Here is a 19,092-nt window from a genome sequence, read left to right as displayed (position 1 = left end):
GCAGTCATTAACCATCATCAACCAGACGATGATTGAAAACGTAAACATCAGAGCGCGGAGTTCTGTCGTTTGACTAGCCTCATAAAATAGACTATTGACTCCATCGACTCGGACACAACAAGCGCTAATAATGCACCCAAACGAACCGTACCGCCTACCACCGTGTCTAGCGAAAGCAATAACAACGAAGTAGTTTCTGATGTTCCCCCCGCTCGTCCTCCACATGGATATCGCCGTTGTTCATTCTCCCATGTCGAGGACCCTGCACTTCGTCAACAATACCTTGATGAGGAGACTCAAAGGATAGAAGAACTGTACAGGCAGGGTTATAGAACTTAATTGATTTGTAATTAAACGATTATGAATATTCGGCTCCGTTATGCCTAGCGCGGATGAGCCTATCAAATAAAGAAAGAGAAAAAAAAATATTCCATTGAGTGTTGCAATGCTTTTACAAGTGAGTCTGTACTTATGACGGGTAGTGTATGCTCACTTGCTGTTGCCTATATTTATTCTCATTGTTATAAGTTAATAAGTAACTGCATTGAATTGCTTAACACTGCCTATACCAACAGGGTTTTTGTAACGTAAAGTACCGATAGGACAAGAAAACGTGGAACTATCCTAGACACGTGTGGTAGAAGTTGATTGAAATATCATGCAGCTTCCGCTTATAATTAGGCGAACACATTTCTAACTTCCACATTTTTAACTACTTCCCGTTTCTGCGGTTCAGAGTTGTTAAGGACCACGAGCACTTTCAGATCACCAATCACTCATTCCGGATTTCACCACTACGTGGCGCTTGTGTACACAGTTACTTCCGGTACGACGGTGAGATAAAGCACGGAATTCAAGCAAGGTAGAGAGGTACGATCCAGCCACAGACAACATTTACACCCAATTCTAAAAAGAATGAGTTTGATCAACCATCAGCTAGGTGGTGGTAGTGAGCAAACGTCAAATTCAAACAAAAACTTTGCTAACGCCACGGTAGGCAGTTTGCCAACTATCATATTTTTTAAATAGACTGTTAAATCGGTGTCAGATGGGAATTATTAGAACGTTACATCCATTAGTCTGTGATCCAGCTGATATTTCAGGAATATCTCCAAAAATATCTTTAGGCATACCTTCTGGGGTTGTTATCTTAAAAATTTTGAAGGTACTTTTATCGGAATTCCATTTTTTTTACAGAAACTCCTTTTATTCCAAATGCTTTTCATTGTTTCATCAGGAACACCACCATTTTTTTTTGTATTTATGATAATGATCTTCAGGAATTGCTCCATGGATTTGTTAAGGAATACTAACAAGCATGTTTCCAGGAATCTCTCCAGTTATATGTATAAGAATACTTTGCAGATTTTTTTTGAGGAAAGAGTCTTTGTTTTTTTTTTATAAAATATTGGAATATACGGAGAGAATTCTCAAGAATAACATCAAAAATTCCTTAAGGTATTTTTTCAGCAATTTCTGCGGAAGTTTAATTTGTTTTGAACACATCCAGAGCTTTCATCAGAAATACTTGTAGTGTGTTCTTGAAAAACTAATCTCATCAAGGAAATTCTGCAGCGATTTCAACATTGCTTTAGGAATATCTGTAGGATTTTCTGGAGGTATTCATACAGGAATATCGCAATATAATTTCCAATAATCTTAAGATTTTCTTCAGGGATATATCTATTAGACTGGGTCAACAAAGTCGATTTTTTTTGGAACGAAGCTTTTTCGATTCCTTTTAGCGTCCAAAACAACTGTGCAAAATTTGGGAGCGATTGGTTGCTTCCCCGTATTCCGCATTGCGATTGCAATTTGTATGGAATTTAGTATGGGAAAACGTATTTTTTTTTATTTTTCCCATAAATTGAAATTTTTCGTCTAAAACAATCTAACTAATGACGTTGAAGTATAGCCTAGGATATGCCGAAAAACTTTGCCAAAGACTGCAAAGTGATCCGACACTTGTAAAAAAAGTTGTAACGTACAGATTGCCCGGTGGTGTTTAACGTTTAACATGTAAAGGAATAACATCAATAATAAAATCTCAATTTTTGGCCTAAGTTTCCAGGCGAATAACTTTTTTCACAGGCGTCGGATCACTTCGCGGTCTTCGGCAAAGTTTTTCGGCATATCTTTGGCTATACTTTAACGTCATTAGTTATATGGTATTACACAAAAGAATTATTACAGACGCTTACTGACGCTGTAAGGGCGTGGCAAACTAGATGTTGGTCACACGAACGCACGCGACATTGACATTCTGTGGCTAGTTATTCTACAACCGGAAGTAAATATGTAACACACTAGCGTCTCGTGGTGGTGAAAATCAGAACTAAGTGATTAATCACCTGTAAGTACTCGTAGTCATGAACAATTGAACTTCGTGCTAGATCACCAGAACAACCCCTTCAAAACATTGAAAAACCACTGAATCCTGTATATCTTTCTTGGATAAAGTTTTCATGGCTTCTGATGTTCTGAACACTTTTTCAATATGTAATTATGCATTTTTTTTTTCTGAAGACAGTGTTGCCATATTGCTATTGTTTCCACGTGATTTTTTAGTTTTCCTATTTTTTATAATGAGATTTTTCGCAAGGTTGCAAAAAAGTCAAAGCATAATGAAAAGTTGAAAAAATGCTATCTTATATAGGTCAACTGATTAGTTGCTCTTTGTCTCTTCGATGTTTAAATTGTGTTGAAAAAAAGCCATTTTCTCACTTTTTAAGATTGAAATGACCACTAAGTCAGTTAAACTTCTTTTAAAATAGTTTTCGTTGTTTATTTAGTTTCATAGGAAAACTAAAAAACCTATAAATATGTAACAACCTATAAATATGTAACAACTTTGCTGAACATCACATTATATTATTTTAACATTTTCACACTCAAAATGCTCACGATCGTGTTCTTCGCGATTTCAACCACTGTGAAAAGTCCTACCGGAAGTAACTAGGTGCGCCACGTGGTGGTGAAATTCGGAACAAGGAATCCATCACCAGGAAGTGGCTGTTGTTCCGAACAAACTTTGCCCAAGGCAGAATGTTGCTGTTTTGTCAGGCTTTCGAGAAAACTCGCTACAAAGACATGGTACACATAACCAATCTGGGAGCAAAACGGAATCGGAAGAAGTTGAACATGTGGTACCAATGTATTCGCCAGGTTCTCAGCGGAAGCTGCATGAAATTCCAATTGGCTTTCACCACACGTGGCTAGGATAGTGTAGGATTACAATGATGCAACAAGATTTTGGGTCATTTCCTGAGTTATGAAAGTGCAAAAAAATAGTTCCACTTGTTTTTAAATGTTTGTAGCGTGTTAATAATTTATACAAATGCAAGACGGCAAAGCTAATATTGCGACGATTCATGCCATAAAAACCATTCGGACCTTGATCTAGATTAATCTACGCAAGACTATGTCAAGGTCGAGTAAAGGTCAATGTCCTGTAATCAATGAGCAACGCTATAAAAATTTATCGAAATTACACATCTTGAAGGAAAGAAATGCATTCCTTCGTTTCGAAGCGCATTCAATTCAGATTTGCCATTGACAGCATCTTTCCTTGAATTTAGATTAGGGCAATCAAATTTGGTGCATCCTTGTTTACGTATGCAGTCTCGCGTTTCTGTTTCTATTTCCTATATTCACAACAGACGCACATTATAGCAAGCAGCCATTAGTATGTCATAATCGCCTAAATGTCGACAATAACAACAAAACTGCGCAGGTCCTCAGTCGACAAACGTTCTGATAACAACTGTGAGTCAGAGTGGGTCTGGAAAGTCCTAGCTGGCTGTCCTTTTCCAAGGCTGGGGAAAATCCACGACCATATGAACCAGACCACCAAGTATTGATTGAACATTTTCATTTCTGCCGTCATCAGTGCTGCATCGCGATCGTACATCCTCTGCCTCTCATACAATAAAAGAAAATCACATCAGACAAAACCCAGAAGCAGGAGATTTTTCCTCCGAAGGCTTTCCGGAAAGGGATCTTTTCCCTAGGCCGATTAGAAAGTAAGCTTTCCCCGTACGAACGCGTTCCGGTGTACTCGCGAAATCGTGTCAAAGTTAGTTAGTCCTAATTGTGTGAAACGTGAAGGAAAATCGAAACCTCTATCTAGCGAGAAAATCGATAACCAGGCAAAACGGGTGGCCGAACGGCGACGGTCGGGTCGTAACTCGGAACAAAGTTGCAACAATACACTTATTTTCCTATCATATAGGAACGGATCTAGACCAAATTTTACCAGTTGTTATTGTAGTTTTGGAAAACAGAAGTTTGTCGCCGTTTTTTGTACAACACCGTTCAGAGAATATCGTTGGAGTGCCCAGACGGGGGCCCTGACAAAGTGTGTGCGAACAAAGATGGTCCTGTAGGAGGACACGACTGACCAACAACGAGGAAAATTGAATTTTCCTCCTCGGTGGAAAATCCAAAAGCCGAAAAAAGGATTAAAAATAGGTTACACTTAGTAATTGAAATTGGAGCCCATCAGTATTTATCTTACGAATAAAAATTGAGTTACCTAAAACCAAAAGTATTAACTAAAAACCGAGAATTCCGAAGGTGCTAACACAGTTACATAAATTTAGGCGTCTGCCATAGCTCCCTACCTACTGGTAGGCTAAACGGTTTTCGTCATCGTCGTCGTCGGGTACAAGAGGCTGCAACATTTTAGCATCTCCCGTGACGCCGCCGCCACCACAGATAAATCCAATGAAACCAAGTTTCAAAAACGGAAAATTTGCTATATCAATCTATGAAAAATGTCTCTGCCAAAAGAGTGGAATCTCCAGGTGAGTACCAACTGATTTCTTTATTTCTTTACATGAAACTGACACAAAGCACATGAACTCTTCTTCAGAGTCATCAGCCATCAGGTGATTACGAAATAGGTCGTGAAAATTTCGTTATCCCGTTTTCCCACTTTACTGACTGTGGCTGCGGTGTTCGGGTTTTCCCGACGAAGGCGACACAGGGCAGTATGCGCGATGGGTTGGTGTTTGTCGGCCGTCTGTCTCAGTTGCTCGACTTCACCCCACACACACAGCCAGTCTGGTTGTGATAGGTCCCTTTCCAAGTCCTAGCTGTACAAGTTGTATGACTGCCGACGGAGGGTTCCGTCTGATGCGTGGTGTGTCCTGCACCACTGTGCAGTGGATATCATGCCAGAGGAACAGAAATAATGGGGCAAGCAAGCCAGGAATTGCCCAATGCGGTGTTGACACACTTTCCGCAAGTGATATGCGAGCACATACTGTTTTCCATGCGGTTGCTATGCAGACATGATGTTTCAGAATGTACTTTTTGTTTCGGACCATGTTAAGCATTTAAATCATCCGGGGAACAGACAAAATGATCGGGAAAGGCCCTTTTTTTATCTTTTGGGCATTTTTTTTTTTATTACCGTAAGGTTTTGGGCCGAAGGGTCTCGGATTTTCATGAAACTTTTTCCACAGACAGGGCTCATGGATATATGAACAAAAAAAATTGAGAAAAATTCAGGGTCGCCTATTCTCCCGGAAAACTCAGGTGGATTTTTTTTTGTTTTCCCCTGACATTACTTACTTTGAAAAATCATAACTCAAGAACTAAGCATCGTAGAAACAAAGTTGTTTTTTAAATGAAAGCAAATTTGCTCAGAAATCAAAAAAAAAAATATGAACTCGAAAAAGTTTTCCACAAAACTTTCCACAGTTGAGAAGATTCGTAAAGAAAAGCCGGAAATAAGGCCCGAACTCATGGAAAATTAGAAAAAAAATGAGAAGGTTATTTCATAAGCTTTAGTCGCTGAAATTTTTGGAATGCACTTCTTTTTTTTCGTTTTTGAGTTATGGCCAATTTTGTTGAGAAATGTCCAAATGTGCCATATAATCCTTTTCTTCGAAAAATCATAACTCAAGCACAAAGCATCGTAGAAACATTTTTTTTAGAAAATGAAAGCAAATTTTCTCAGGAATCCAAAAAATAATATGAAGTGGGAAAATTTTTCACAAAATTTTCCCCCGTGGGGAAAATTATAGAAAAAGCCGGAAAAACTATGCCCGATCTCGCAGAAAATTTTCAAAACAATATTTTTGAGAAGGTTATTTCATAAGCTTTGATCGCTGAAATTTTTGGAATGCACTTTTTTTTGTTCTTGAGTTATGGCCAATTTTGTGAAAAATGACTATATGTACATGGTATTTAATCACAAATTTGACCAAGACTCAAGAAACAAAAAAATGCAATCCAAAAATTTCAGCGATCAAAGTTGAAAAAATTACCTTCTCAAAAAACACCTCCAGCTTTTCTTTACAAATCTTCTCAACTGTGGAAAATGTTGTGGAAAACTTTTTCCAGTTCATATTTTTTTTTGATAACTGAGAAAATTTGCTTTCATTTTCTAAAAACAAACTTTGTTTTTAGGGTATTGGTTCCCTTATTAAGCATGTGGCTCCCATTTTCATCCCACGAAAAACAAAGGATTGAAGCGCTGTTTGTTTTGTTTCTTATTTTTGTATTTTTTGTTAGAAGAATGATGAAAACAAAAACATGAAAACAAAAAGAACGGAGTCAATCGGTGCCGTAATCGCTTGTATTCGAATAGGATGAAAATGAGAGCATGAGATTACTGATGGCACACATACCCTACGATGCTTCGTTCTTGAGTTATGATTTTTCAAAGTCGTTTCGTGCCGCGAACATTCCCAAAAAAAACGTCGCTTTTTGTTTTCACACCTGATTTCACAGTCAAATGTGTCGAAAGTGACATGGTGGCACGTGCTTTTTTGATAGGTCGCTCACATTTCATTTTCATTTAATTTAATTTATTTATTAGCATACTTGTAGATTAAGGGTTCACCCTTATCAGAACTCCGCAATCGATTTCTTGGTTGTTTGGACCGCTTTTAGCACTGACTCAAATTCACTTACACAATTACGAATTTAAATTCAAACCTTAATTAAACAAAAAAAAACCCGTAATTATTCCAACTAGCGGTGATGGCTCCTTTCTCGTGCTTTCTAAAACACATTTCAACACAACTCAAGTGACATGTTGATGAATATAGCACTTTCATACTGTAGTGACCACTGCTGGTAGGTGAAAATGATGTACATACAAGGCATACGAGAGAGAAGAGTAAAGAGAAAGTGATGAGAGAAAGAAGTAATGTACGGATATGATTGTACGATACGGATTTAAATAAAATAGAAATGTATCGTTTATTTGGCTTCTGATTTTTTAGCCTTAAACTCTTGAAAAAACAACAGCAGTCTTGAATTTTGAGCCGCCATGTTGGATTTAAGTTCGGCCACTTGAACATTCTGGTCGCCATTTTTCGACTCCAGATTTCTTCTCCATACCAGATACACCCATATTGAATGGTTTTAGAGACCAGAACTCTATTAAAAAGCCGCTATTTAGAATTTTGAATCGACATCTTAGATATTTTGGTCACTACTTTTGAACTCCGGTTGTCTTCTCCACAGTGCTGAAAAATTCATTTCGTCATATCTAAATTCAATCACCTACAGCTAATTTCAGAAGCTGGACCTGAGAATATGGTATATGAAAAACTTGTGCAGCTAGACCAGTTCTGCTAGAAAGTCACGAAAAAACCGCTATTTTTCGAATATTCAACGTTAATGTCACGGGCTTCCTTTGAAAAATGCCAAATGATATTCACGGTGAATATCATTTAGCATTTTTCATAGGTGGTCCGTGACATTTACCTTAAAAATTCGAAAAATATCGGTTTTTCCGTGACTTTCTAGCAGAACTGGTCTAGCCGCACAAGTTTTTCATATACCATATTCTCAGGTTCAGCTTCTAAAATTAGCTGTAGGTGATTGAATTTAAATATGACGAAATGAAATTTTCAACACTGCTTCTCCATACCAAATATACCCATATTGTACGGTTTTAGAGCCTAAACCTCCATTAAACAGCCGCCATCTTGAAGTTAATGCCGCCATCTTGAATTATGAGATGCCATCTTGGATATTTTGGTCGCCATCTTGGATATTTTAATCGTCATTTTTGGACTCCAGACTTCTTCCCAATAACAGATATACCCATATTGCATGGGTTTAGATCCTAATACTCCATTAAACAGAGCCATCTTCAATGTTGAACCGCCATGTTGGATTTTAGACCGCCATCTTGGATATTCTGGTCGCCATTTTTGAAGTCCAGACTTCTTCCCCATACCAAATATTCCCATATTGCATGGTTTCAGGTCCTAAAACTCCATTACGCATTCGCCATCTTGAATTTGGAGCCGTCATCTTGGATTTTGACCGCCATCTTGGATTTTTGATCGCCATCTTGGATATTCTGGTTGCCTTTTTTGGACTCCGGATATCTTCCTCATACCAAATATACCCATATTACATGATTTAGCCTAAAACTCTGTTCAACAGCCGCCATCTTGAATAGGTATTAGGCTGCCATTTTGAATTTTCAACGGATCAGAAAATGCGACATCGTGGAATTTCTGGCCTCCAGTAGTGTTCATCTTCGCATAAAATTCGTCAACCATACTAAAAGTTACAAACATCACCGCATGATGGGGCTTGATTCAGTTTTCGATGCTGGACCGGATCTCTGAAATGACCATAACTCCGGAGCGCCTCGACCGGTCCGAACCATTTTCAATAGCAAACAATGCGAAAAATTGGCCAATGGGAAGTGCCTTAAAATGAGTAAACTTTTTTTTGCGCACAGACATATATACATACACACATACAGACATCATCTCAATACGTCGAACTGAGTTGATTGGTATATGTGACTTGACCCTCCGAGCCTTCTATCGAAAATTCGTTTTTTGAGTGAACATATAGCCTTTAAGAGCCAGTTCGCGAGAGCCGCAACCCCTTCTTGTATCGATGGGCTCCGATTGAGCTGAAATTTTCAGGGTATGGTTTTCCATATAAAAGATGATATCTGGCCGATTTTCAGATTTTTCCGTTAGGGGGAAGTGGGGTAAAATAGTCCTCAAAGATTTCATGTCTAAAAATAGGTGAAATCACTAAAATCGCAATAACTTCCGCAAAAGTTAACGGATTCAGCTGAAATTTTGTATGGACATTCTATTCCTATGGCACTTCCATTTAAGCCAAGCGTTGGATATTCTTTGATATTTAATTTGGCGAAATAGGTTATTTTCATATTTTTTTTGACGATTTTCAGGGCGTCTGTTTTCGTACCAACAGAACTAGGATAAAAAACTGAGTACTACGTTTTGAAGGACTACCCAAGAGCTTTCATTTGATAAGTGACCCAGATGCGCCAACTTAAAAACTTTCGAAAAAAAATTTTTTTTTCTCGGGGTATGCATTTTACCCCATATTTTTAGCTATCTAAAAAGAAGTGTTGTCGCAAATTATGACAACGTTATTTAACTTTCAAGGGTTTTTCTTCAATAATATTTCAACAGAAAAATGATGACTAAGAAATGCAATTATTGGATTTTTATCATTTGGGGAAAGTAGGGTAAAACGGACTACCTCAACCTCCTTTCGAAATAACGTTGCTACGATGTGCTCTGATCGGACTCGAATTTTCAGAGTTCTTTATTCTATTCAAGAATAGATGCTTTATCACAAATTATTTCTTTTTCTCGAGAGGAGGTAAAACAATTTTCAGAAAAAAATGTTGAAAATAATCAAAATTTCAAAACCTACAAATACTTTGGTAAAACTTGGCGAAATTTCATGAAATTATAAGAAATTTCTTAATTTTTATTGATTTCTGACAAACTTTTTGACGTCGAGAAATGTCACAGATTAGCACGTGGTGTACGATTCACCGGATTCATTCTCAATTTTTCTTTTGACATGCATCTCCGGTTCAATTTTCCCTATTTTTTCTCGTAAAAGTTGCTGCAGTGCACAATGGTCCACGAAAAAGATTTACGAGGGAAGATGCATTCAGCGCCTTCAAATGATTTTTGGACAAATATGGTCTTCAACAATGTTGTTCCCAAAAATAAGGCCCTCTTTTCAATGTAAATAAAAATTAGGGTGGTCCATATTTTCAAAGAAATTGGGAACCAAACTTTTTTATTTGCAAGAATAACTGTATAATTCTTCGGGAAAGCTGTAGATCTATCAGTTTTGAGCAAGTTTCCTGAAGACACTTTTTATGTAGCTTTAAAATTGACCGATCTAGAGATATTTTTTTCTGAATAAGTTTAGGGTGGTTCAAGAAAAACCGTTTTTCTGGCGTTAACTTTTTCAGTTTCAATTTTTAATCATAGTCGCTCAAGAAACACTTGCAGAGCATTTGAAGACGCGTCGTTTCGTGCGCTGAAATGGTCTTTATCCCTTTTGGTTTGATAGTTACAGGTGTTTTCCTAAAAATCATATTTTTTTTGCTAAGGTGATATGACTGATTGGTGCGTGAAAAATACTTGAAAAGTGCCTATTTTTTCTAGCGCACGAAAATGTGCGTTATTTTTGAGTTCTAGAAATGGTTCTTAGACAACTTTGATGTGAAATTTGAAACAAAAAGATAAAGATAAGGGTGACGCTAGAACAAATCGTTTTATTGCTTTATCTTTTTTGTTTAAAATTTCTCGTCTAAGTCGCGTGAGAACCACTTTTAGAGCTTCCAAAAAAGCGCATTTTCGTTCGCTGAGAATGTTGCTACGTCATTCCGTTCAAAAGTTATTGATGATTTTCTAGAAAAAATAGACACTTTTCAAGTATTTTTCACTTGAATTACAAAAAAAACACCCCCTAATTTTTGAAATGTTTTATAACAACGTTTCTTCTTTTGAATGCGGGCAAAAGATAATTTTTATGATTGCCCCAACCCATAACACCTTTTCAAAAAACTGTGCTCTACAAGTGTTTCTTGAGTGACTTTGATGAAAAATCGAAACTGAAACAGTTAACGCCAAAAAAACGATTTTTATTGAATCACTCTAAGCTTATTCAGAAAAATATCTCTAGATCGGTCAATTTTAAAGCTACATAAAAAGTGTCTTCAGGGAACTTGCTCAAAATTGATAGATCTACAACTTTCCCGAAGAATGTATACAGTTATTCTTGCAAATAAAAAAGTTTGGTTCCCAATTTCTTTGAAAATATGGACCACTCTAATTTTTATTTACATTGAAAAGAGGGCCTTATTTTTGGGAACAACATTGTAGGAGACCATATTTGTCCAAAAAATCATTTGAAGGCGCTGAATGCATCTTCCCTCGTAAATCTTTTTCGTGGACCATTGTGCACTGCAGCAACTTTCACGAGAAAAAAAAAAGACGGAAAATTGAACCGGAGATGCATGTCAAAAGAAAAATTGAGAAAGAATCCGGTGAATCGCACACCACGTGCTAATCTGTGACATTTCTCGACGTCAAAAAGTTTGTCAGAAATCAATAAAAATTAAGAAATTTCTTATAATTTCATGAAATTTCGCCAAGTTTTACCAAAGTATTTGTAGGTTTTGAAATTTTGATTATTTTCAACATTTTTTTCTGGGAATTGTTTTACCCCTTTATCCTCTCGAGAGAAAGAAATAATTTGTGATAAAGCATCTATTCTTGAATAGAATAAAGAACTCTGAAAACTCGAGTCCGATCAGAGAACATCGTAGCAACGTTATTTCGAAAGGAGGTTGAGTTAGTCCGTTTTACCCTACTTTCCCCAAATGAAAAAAAATCTCATAATTGCATTTCTTAGTCATCATTTTTCTGTTGAATTAATATTGAAGAAAAACCCTTGAAAGTTAAATAACGTTGTCATAATTTGCGACAACACTTCTTTAGACAGCCAAAAATATGGGGTAAAATGCATACCCCGTGAAAAAATTTTTTTTTTCGAAAGGCGCATCTGGGTCACATATCAAATGAAAGCTCTTGGGTAGTCCTTCAAAACGTAGTACTCAGTTTTTTATCCTAGTTCTGTTGGTACGAAAACAGACGCCCTGAAAATCGTCAAAAAAAATATGAAAATAACCTATTTCGCCAAATTAAATATCAAAGAATATCCAACGCTTGGCTTAAATGGAAGTGCCATAGGAATAGAGTGTCCATACAAAATTTCAGCTGAATCCGTTAACTTTTGCGGAAGTTATTGCGATTTTAGTGATTTCACCTATTTTTAGACATGAAATCATTGAGGACTATTTTACCCCACTTCCCCCTAACGGAAAAATCTGAAAATTGGCCAGATATCATCTTTTATATGGAAAACCATACCCTGAAAATTTCAGCTCAATCGGAGCACATCGATTCCACTTCCTTTGGAAAGGGGGTCGCGGTTCTCGCGAACTGGCTCTTAAGTACACTTCGGTGTACGAGAAAGGCAAAAACTTACAGACCATTGACCTTCTACTTATTTTCAACTCCTATTAACTATGTAGGGGGATTAGGGGCATAATGGACACCCGGGGCGAAATGGACACCCCTGTTTTTGCCAGAACCGTTGAGTTTTATGTAAAACTTTTAATGCATAAGTGTAAAGGAACAAGTCATGATTCTATTTTTCGAAAGTACCATTTATATTGCTCCAAAATAACCAAAATATCATTGAAATTGAAATATGTTTTCCATATGGTGAAATTCTTATAATTTCGAAGCAGCATCAAATAAGGTATTACGAGTGTTTAAGTGTGTACACCATAAAAACAAGTGAATTGTTACCTTATCTACATGTATACGAAGATTTAGCAATGGATTAGGTGTTTTATTTTTGATCAGAATTTACTTAAAATAGCTATTTCAATGTTGTAGTCGATTCGGGGCGAAATGAACACTGGCAATTATGAATGGATGTACGCGCATTGCATACTGTTAGGCGTTTTAGAGAGTTTGGAAAAAATGTATCCGATTATTTTAGCCTAAAGTTAATTTAATTAACTTTGATGTTATGTAAACTCGTCTAAGATGGAGTTATATATCTGTGGTATTGATCTCCGTTGGCAAATTTCTTAACTGGTCGATGTAACCAAAGAATTAGCATAAAATATGCAGGGGTGTCCTTTATGCCCCGATGGGTGTCCATTTCGCCCCGTACCTTTCCTGCCAGCCCTGAAAAACACACGGTTTATAATTCATTATTTCTTCCCAATAAAAACATTCTACCTGCTATAAATGATTGAAATACGTAGAAAACAAGTTAAAGTTGTAAGGTAACTGATAATATGTTAAGTTATACTCTGTTATACAGGCCTAACGTACTCATTTGCTTAGGGTGTCCATTATGCCCCTAATCCCCCTACCTTCTTCATTCAGCCAGTTCATGCACTCACGATGGTATCTTGCTGCTGATTGAATATTCTTTATATTTGTTGGAAGCTGATTCCAACGTACAATTGCTCGTACAAAATCAGTTTTACCATAGTGGGAAGATATATGTTCCGGCAGAGTACTACGAGAGATATATATCTTATCGGATTGAGGTTCCTGACGAATGATTCTAAATAGCATCGAACAACAACGTAATTTGAAAAAGTTATAAAAATATCTAGTCATGTTGAATGCCCAACGTACGCAATGATTTACTGCAACTCTCGAACGGTGATCTGCAGCTGCAGAGGCATTTAAGGTTAATTTCAATCCAAAATGATAGGTGTGGCAACAAAAGGGGTTTGAAAAGGTTTACTTTCATCGATATACATACGTCGATATACGTTTTAAGTGTCGTAGTCCTCCATAAATTTTGCCGCATTGTGAATTGATTGGGTAGTCCTATTTAAGATTATTTTGAATAATTCGACAATGATGATGATTAACCTGGGCTTGTTAGGGGAATATCTGTAAATAAAAAGAAAATCGCGTTAAGTACTGTTTCTTTGAATTCCACTAAGAACTTGCATCCTTTGACAGATACGTATTTCGACCTCAACTGTAAGGTCGTCTTCAGTGTCTTGTACTTGACTCGACTCAAGTACAAGTACAAGACACTGAAGACGATCTTACAGTTGAGGTCGAAATACGTATCTGTCAAAGGATGCAAATTCTTAGTGGAATTCAAAGGAACAGTACTTAACGCGATTTTCTTTTTATTTAATTTGACAATGATTTTCCATAAGGGCCCAACTGACTTGATCGATTTCTCTTCGTCGACTCTCTCTTTCGCTAATAACTTGATCAAAACAAACAAAATCATTATTCTTTTTGTTTCTATAGCAACATGTAGTCGTCTTCTTCGCATTTCAACCAAAAAAATCTTTGGAAAACTCAATACACATTCTGTGATAACACAAAGAGAGGATCGATGAAGAGAACTCGAAAATGTGAGTTAGGCTCAAATGAAAAATCAGTGTCGAATTTTTCAATATAAATAAATAAACTTGGTAAAGATTGATCAACTAGTCGACTGCGAAAAAAAATCGCCATAGTTTTTGAGGAATTGGTAGATAACAAATTACACAAGTTTACAAAGTAAAACGAAGTTTACAACGACCAAATTTGTTGATGAACAATTACGTGCTGATTTCGAAATCGTGCTTCAAAATTTTTTAAGTAGTACAGTTTTGAGCTGTAATCAAGTTTTACAGTTCTTTTTTAATGTGGATTTTTTTTAAATTCGCATATTTTGCGATACAGTCAACCGATTTTCAATATTTTTGCGTTTATAAGGGCATAATGGACACCCTAAGCAAGTGAGTACGTGAGACCTGTATAACAAAGAAAAACTTAACATATTATCAGTTGGCTTAAAACTTTAGCTTGCTTCCTACGTATTTCAATCATTTACAGCAGTTAGAATGTCTTTATTGTGAAGAAAAAAATAATTTTATATCGTGCGTTTTTTAGGGCTGGCAGGAAAGGTACGGGGCGAAATGGACACCCCTGCATATTTTATGCTAATTCTTCGATTACATCTATCTGTTAAGTAATCGGCCTACGGAGATCAATGTCGCAGATATAATATTCCATCTTAGAAGAGTTTACATAACATCAAAGTTAATTAAATAAACTTTAAGCTAAAATAATCGGATTTGTAACTGCCGGTGACGTCCACACGTCTGGGAAGTGGACGTCCGCACGTCCCTAGCTAGCTCACCTCAATTTCCAATATCTCAGGGTCGGCTTCCTACCTGCTCAAAGGCCACACGAACGATAACGCAGCTGAAGTAAACGAACACTACACTGAGGATACTGCAACTCCGAAAATCATACGATTCAACTATGATTATTTGCCACAAGAATTTCTTGCGAAAATCATAGTTACGAATTATAATTTTGGATTCAAAGCGCCAACTATTATTGTCATACTGTTACTGTATAGATTTCATAACACTCACGTATGAAAATCATACCGAAAACGTATAAAAACTGAAACTATGTCTTATGACTATCATACATATTTTCATGAAATGTTTTGCACAAATTTAAAAAATCGCAACCCGGAATCGAACCACGAACGTCAAGGTTGGCGAGTGCGTGCTTTACTCATTCGTCCATCAACGCTTCAGAAGTTGAAGTTGTTAGAAGCCAATAAAAGGTTTTGTTGTTTTTTAGCAATGGTGTATCATAACACATCTTATGATTTTCATACGCTGCTTCTTACGAGATTTTTCATACGACAAGTCTTATGGATTTCGCTTTTCAATGTATGAAATGCATACGAGAACTATGGAATGAAGAAAAAATAAAAATAACTGATTTATAAGATCAAAACTATGAAAAACATACGAACAGTATCCTCAGTGTAGTGGAAAGACGCACATGCTGAGGGAACTTGTCCAGAATTAAGGAAATTGCGTGCGGTACATTTTATTATTTTTTCATTTGATCAGGCCTTTTTGATAGCGATATTTTGCTTTTTTCATTATCTCCATGTTGGTTTTCCTGTCAATGTTGCTTTCCGATCAGCAAGACGGGAGCGAAATGAAATTAGGTACTCACACTCGCACGCGAGAGCTGACAGGGCTAAATTTCCATTAAATTTTCTGTAGTTGAGTGTTTTCACCCGTGGTAGCGTATAGGGCACTCACTCTCACAAGCCACCGCTTGAGACGAATGGCCTTTCAGCATGAGTAGTGTGCGGATGATTGGGAATTGATCTTGTTGGGTCGCTCACGAATGGAGCTCTCGGACTCTGTCAGTTCTCACATCGAGGAACTGAAAACGACCGCCGCAGTCATTCATTTTCAGCTGAAAAACAGGCACTGACACTGATATTTTGCAGGACTTATCTGAGCACATTGTTGGTGTCCGTTTGATAGAATTTGAGATATTGGTGAGTGTATCTCCTTCAATTTTAGCGAAATTTACAAAAAAAATGTGAAGATTCGATTATTTTTTTAGTAATAACAACAGAATTTGGAAATTCTTTCTCAACGTGTATTTAAAACATAGAATGTTAGCGAGTTGCAGTAAAATTTTCAGCACTGGTAACGGAGAACCAGATATATGAGGGGAGCAACTTTGCTTAACTATAGAACAAAAATAGATTAAAAATCGTCAGCCTTGTATGGAAAGTCCGTCACGTTATCGAACTCAGAGCAAGATTCGATACAAAAAAATGATAATCGGCTTAGGCTTACCGAGTTCAAAAATGCTGTGTTATTTGCGACCATTGAGATACATTTCTTAAGTCAGCATTAATCAACCGTGCCATAGTAATAGTGTCCATATTAATTAAGTAGAAATACAGCTGCACATCGTCTGCAAACATGTGATTATAGCATATTTTCATGATGGAAGGTCGTTAATAAAAGTCATATGACAGGGTTCTTTTATAATCGAAAAATAGCCATTTCTAAAGGAGATTCCCAGTTCTCCAGAACCTGTTCCGTGGAAATGTGCAAAATATGAGGTGTAGTTTCGTTTAGAATCTAAAAATTGTCATCTCTACCGGAGATTCCGAAATTTCCAAGGTCCCCGAAATCTAATTTGAGGCCACGACCGGGTGGCCAGAATCGATCAAAATCATGTTTTCACGGTTCTACTGAAATACTCACAGGATTGTGCGAAATATAAGGTGTCGCATGATGTGGTTCGTTTAGAATCGTAGAATGATCGTTTCTACCATAGATTCCAAGGTTCCTATAACCTGTTTCGTGGTCATCGGGTTGGCATAATTAGGTCCGACCACCTAATCGTTGTTTAGGCACACTCTTTCCCTTGATGATACCCCGCATAGAAAAATACAATTCATGGTATCGTGTATATTATACAATGTTTATTGGTGGAATGATAACTATACAAGTAATCATTGTTTTATGATAAAATTATCTGGGCGGAAAAAATACAATTATTCAGGATTGTTCAAGTATCAATAAACGTGTGATAATGATACATTGAATAATGCATGAATAATTTTGAATAGTAAGCTGCATAAAATCAAGTACAAATACTATGTTTTCAGCTAGTTTTCCTCTGAATGCAGGATTTAATAGCAAATTTATAATGTGTTCACCCTGGGTTGTGCTTAGGTCTATCTTTCTACCTTATTTAGGCACCATCACTCGTCATTTTTTAACATAAAAAAACACACACTGTTGGGACAATCTTTACCGGAATGATTGATTGCGTTTGAATGGAATGCGGTTAATGCCACCAAATTTGCAACTACGTGCCATCATTTCACGTTCGTGGACTGATGATCTTCATAACGGGAGTTCTTATTTGCAAGTTGCAGGCACCGAGGCAGTCGGATAATATTTGTAACTTACATACCTTAACTTATTGTATAGCAGAACCTCGGAATCTACAGTGCTTCCTTTGGAAATGAGAATGTTTCCTCGGATTGTTCCTCCATCAGGGTAATATTTTTCACCGCTCACCCACTTCGCACATCATTGGGTTCGAGTCACTCGCGAGCACGAATTAACTTTGCGCGGAACTACGTAGCAACATCGAAAATTACCGATCGAATCTCAAACGCACAAGAAATTACAAAAAAATTGCAAAAAGTAAACAATGATTCACTGAATGGTAGTCAAAGTTGACAGAATCCGGCGAAAGTCCGCTGGGGTGTATCATTTTTTGAAGTTGGCAAAGCAGATTTCATGAAATATTTCGCCATAATTTTTTATCATTCAGTGTATCATAAAACTAATCATAAACTGATTATTAGATGTATGATATGTTGATTTTTTTGTTCGCGAAAAAAGGCATTTTTGAATGGTAACGATACTTAACAACCCATTCGGTCTATCATTCAAACTTCAAAAATGATTACTGCAATCTTTAATATGATTCTTGGTATCATTGATTTATAATTCAGTTTATGATAGCATGAATCATTTGGAAATGATAAACTGTATAATTGCCTTATAATACCGTTTTATTCGGGACTTCAGACCGAATGCAATATGGTAATCTAGATTCGGAGAACGAGCCATTTGAAGCCATGAAGTAACGTCCCGGGTGAACTTTGATTATGCCTTCTCAGGACCAATGAGTTAGCAGCACGGTGTCCGGGTCTTTGATATGTCTACGTTCTCCGAGTAAACACGTTGCTAAAATGTTGCTCGTTAAGGATTTCGATATGTCGATGTGGATTGCGATTCGCCCGGGTTATACTGGAGCAGTAGATTCGCCGTATGGGTTGTCTACGAAGACATACTGGACCATAAATAAGTAAATTAATGAGCTCTGATTGCTCTGAGATTTTCCAATGTTACTATTTTTCTCAGAAATATTGTCACACGTTCTTCTTCTTCTTCTTTTTGGCTCTACGTTTCCATTGTGACTTGGCCTGCCTCGCTTCAACTTAGTGTTTTTTGAGCACTTCCACAGTTATTAATTTCTTTGGCTGCCATTGCATGAAATTTGTACATTGTGAGGCAAGTACAATGATACACAATGCCCAGGGAGTCGAGAAAATTTCCCCGACTGGAACGGGAATCGAACCCGCCGTCTCCGGTTTGGCGATCCAAAGCCTTAACCACTAGGCTAACTGGAGATTGTCACACGTACAATGTTTAAATAATAACTTCAGATATGCTTCCGTATAGTATAATGTATTTTATTTAGAGCATTGGCGATCACACAAGTTATTGACAGTTCTCAAAAATGCACGTATGTGTTTATTGTTTATTTTTATACTTATATATGAACCCACCTAATAGATGTTTATAATATCCCAGTAAAACTGTTTGTTCAATGATGCGTCCTTCTTTCTACACGT

General features: G+C 37.0%; 1 protein-coding gene across 1 annotated transcript in view; it reads left to right on the top strand.

Moving 5' to 3' along the window:
• The first annotated feature begins 3,871 nt into the window (after positions 1-3,871).
• LOC109401182 (uncharacterized) overlaps positions 3,872-19,092 on the top strand; it is a 124,259-nt gene continuing 109,038 nt past the window's right edge. The window contains exon 1 of the mRNA XM_029856282.2: positions 3,872-4,805. Coding sequence (XP_029712142.2) covers positions 4,776-4,805 — 30 coding nt within the window. The 5' untranslated portion in view covers positions 3,872-4,775. The remainder of the gene's footprint in view (positions 4,806-19,092) is intronic.

Source organism: Aedes albopictus, chromosome 3 (assembly GCF_035046485.1).
Source record: "Aedes albopictus strain Foshan chromosome 3, AalbF5, whole genome shotgun sequence".
NCBI lineage: Eukaryota > Metazoa > Arthropoda > Insecta > Diptera > Culicidae > Aedes > Aedes albopictus.
This window is presented reverse-complemented; position numbering and strand designations above follow the sequence as displayed.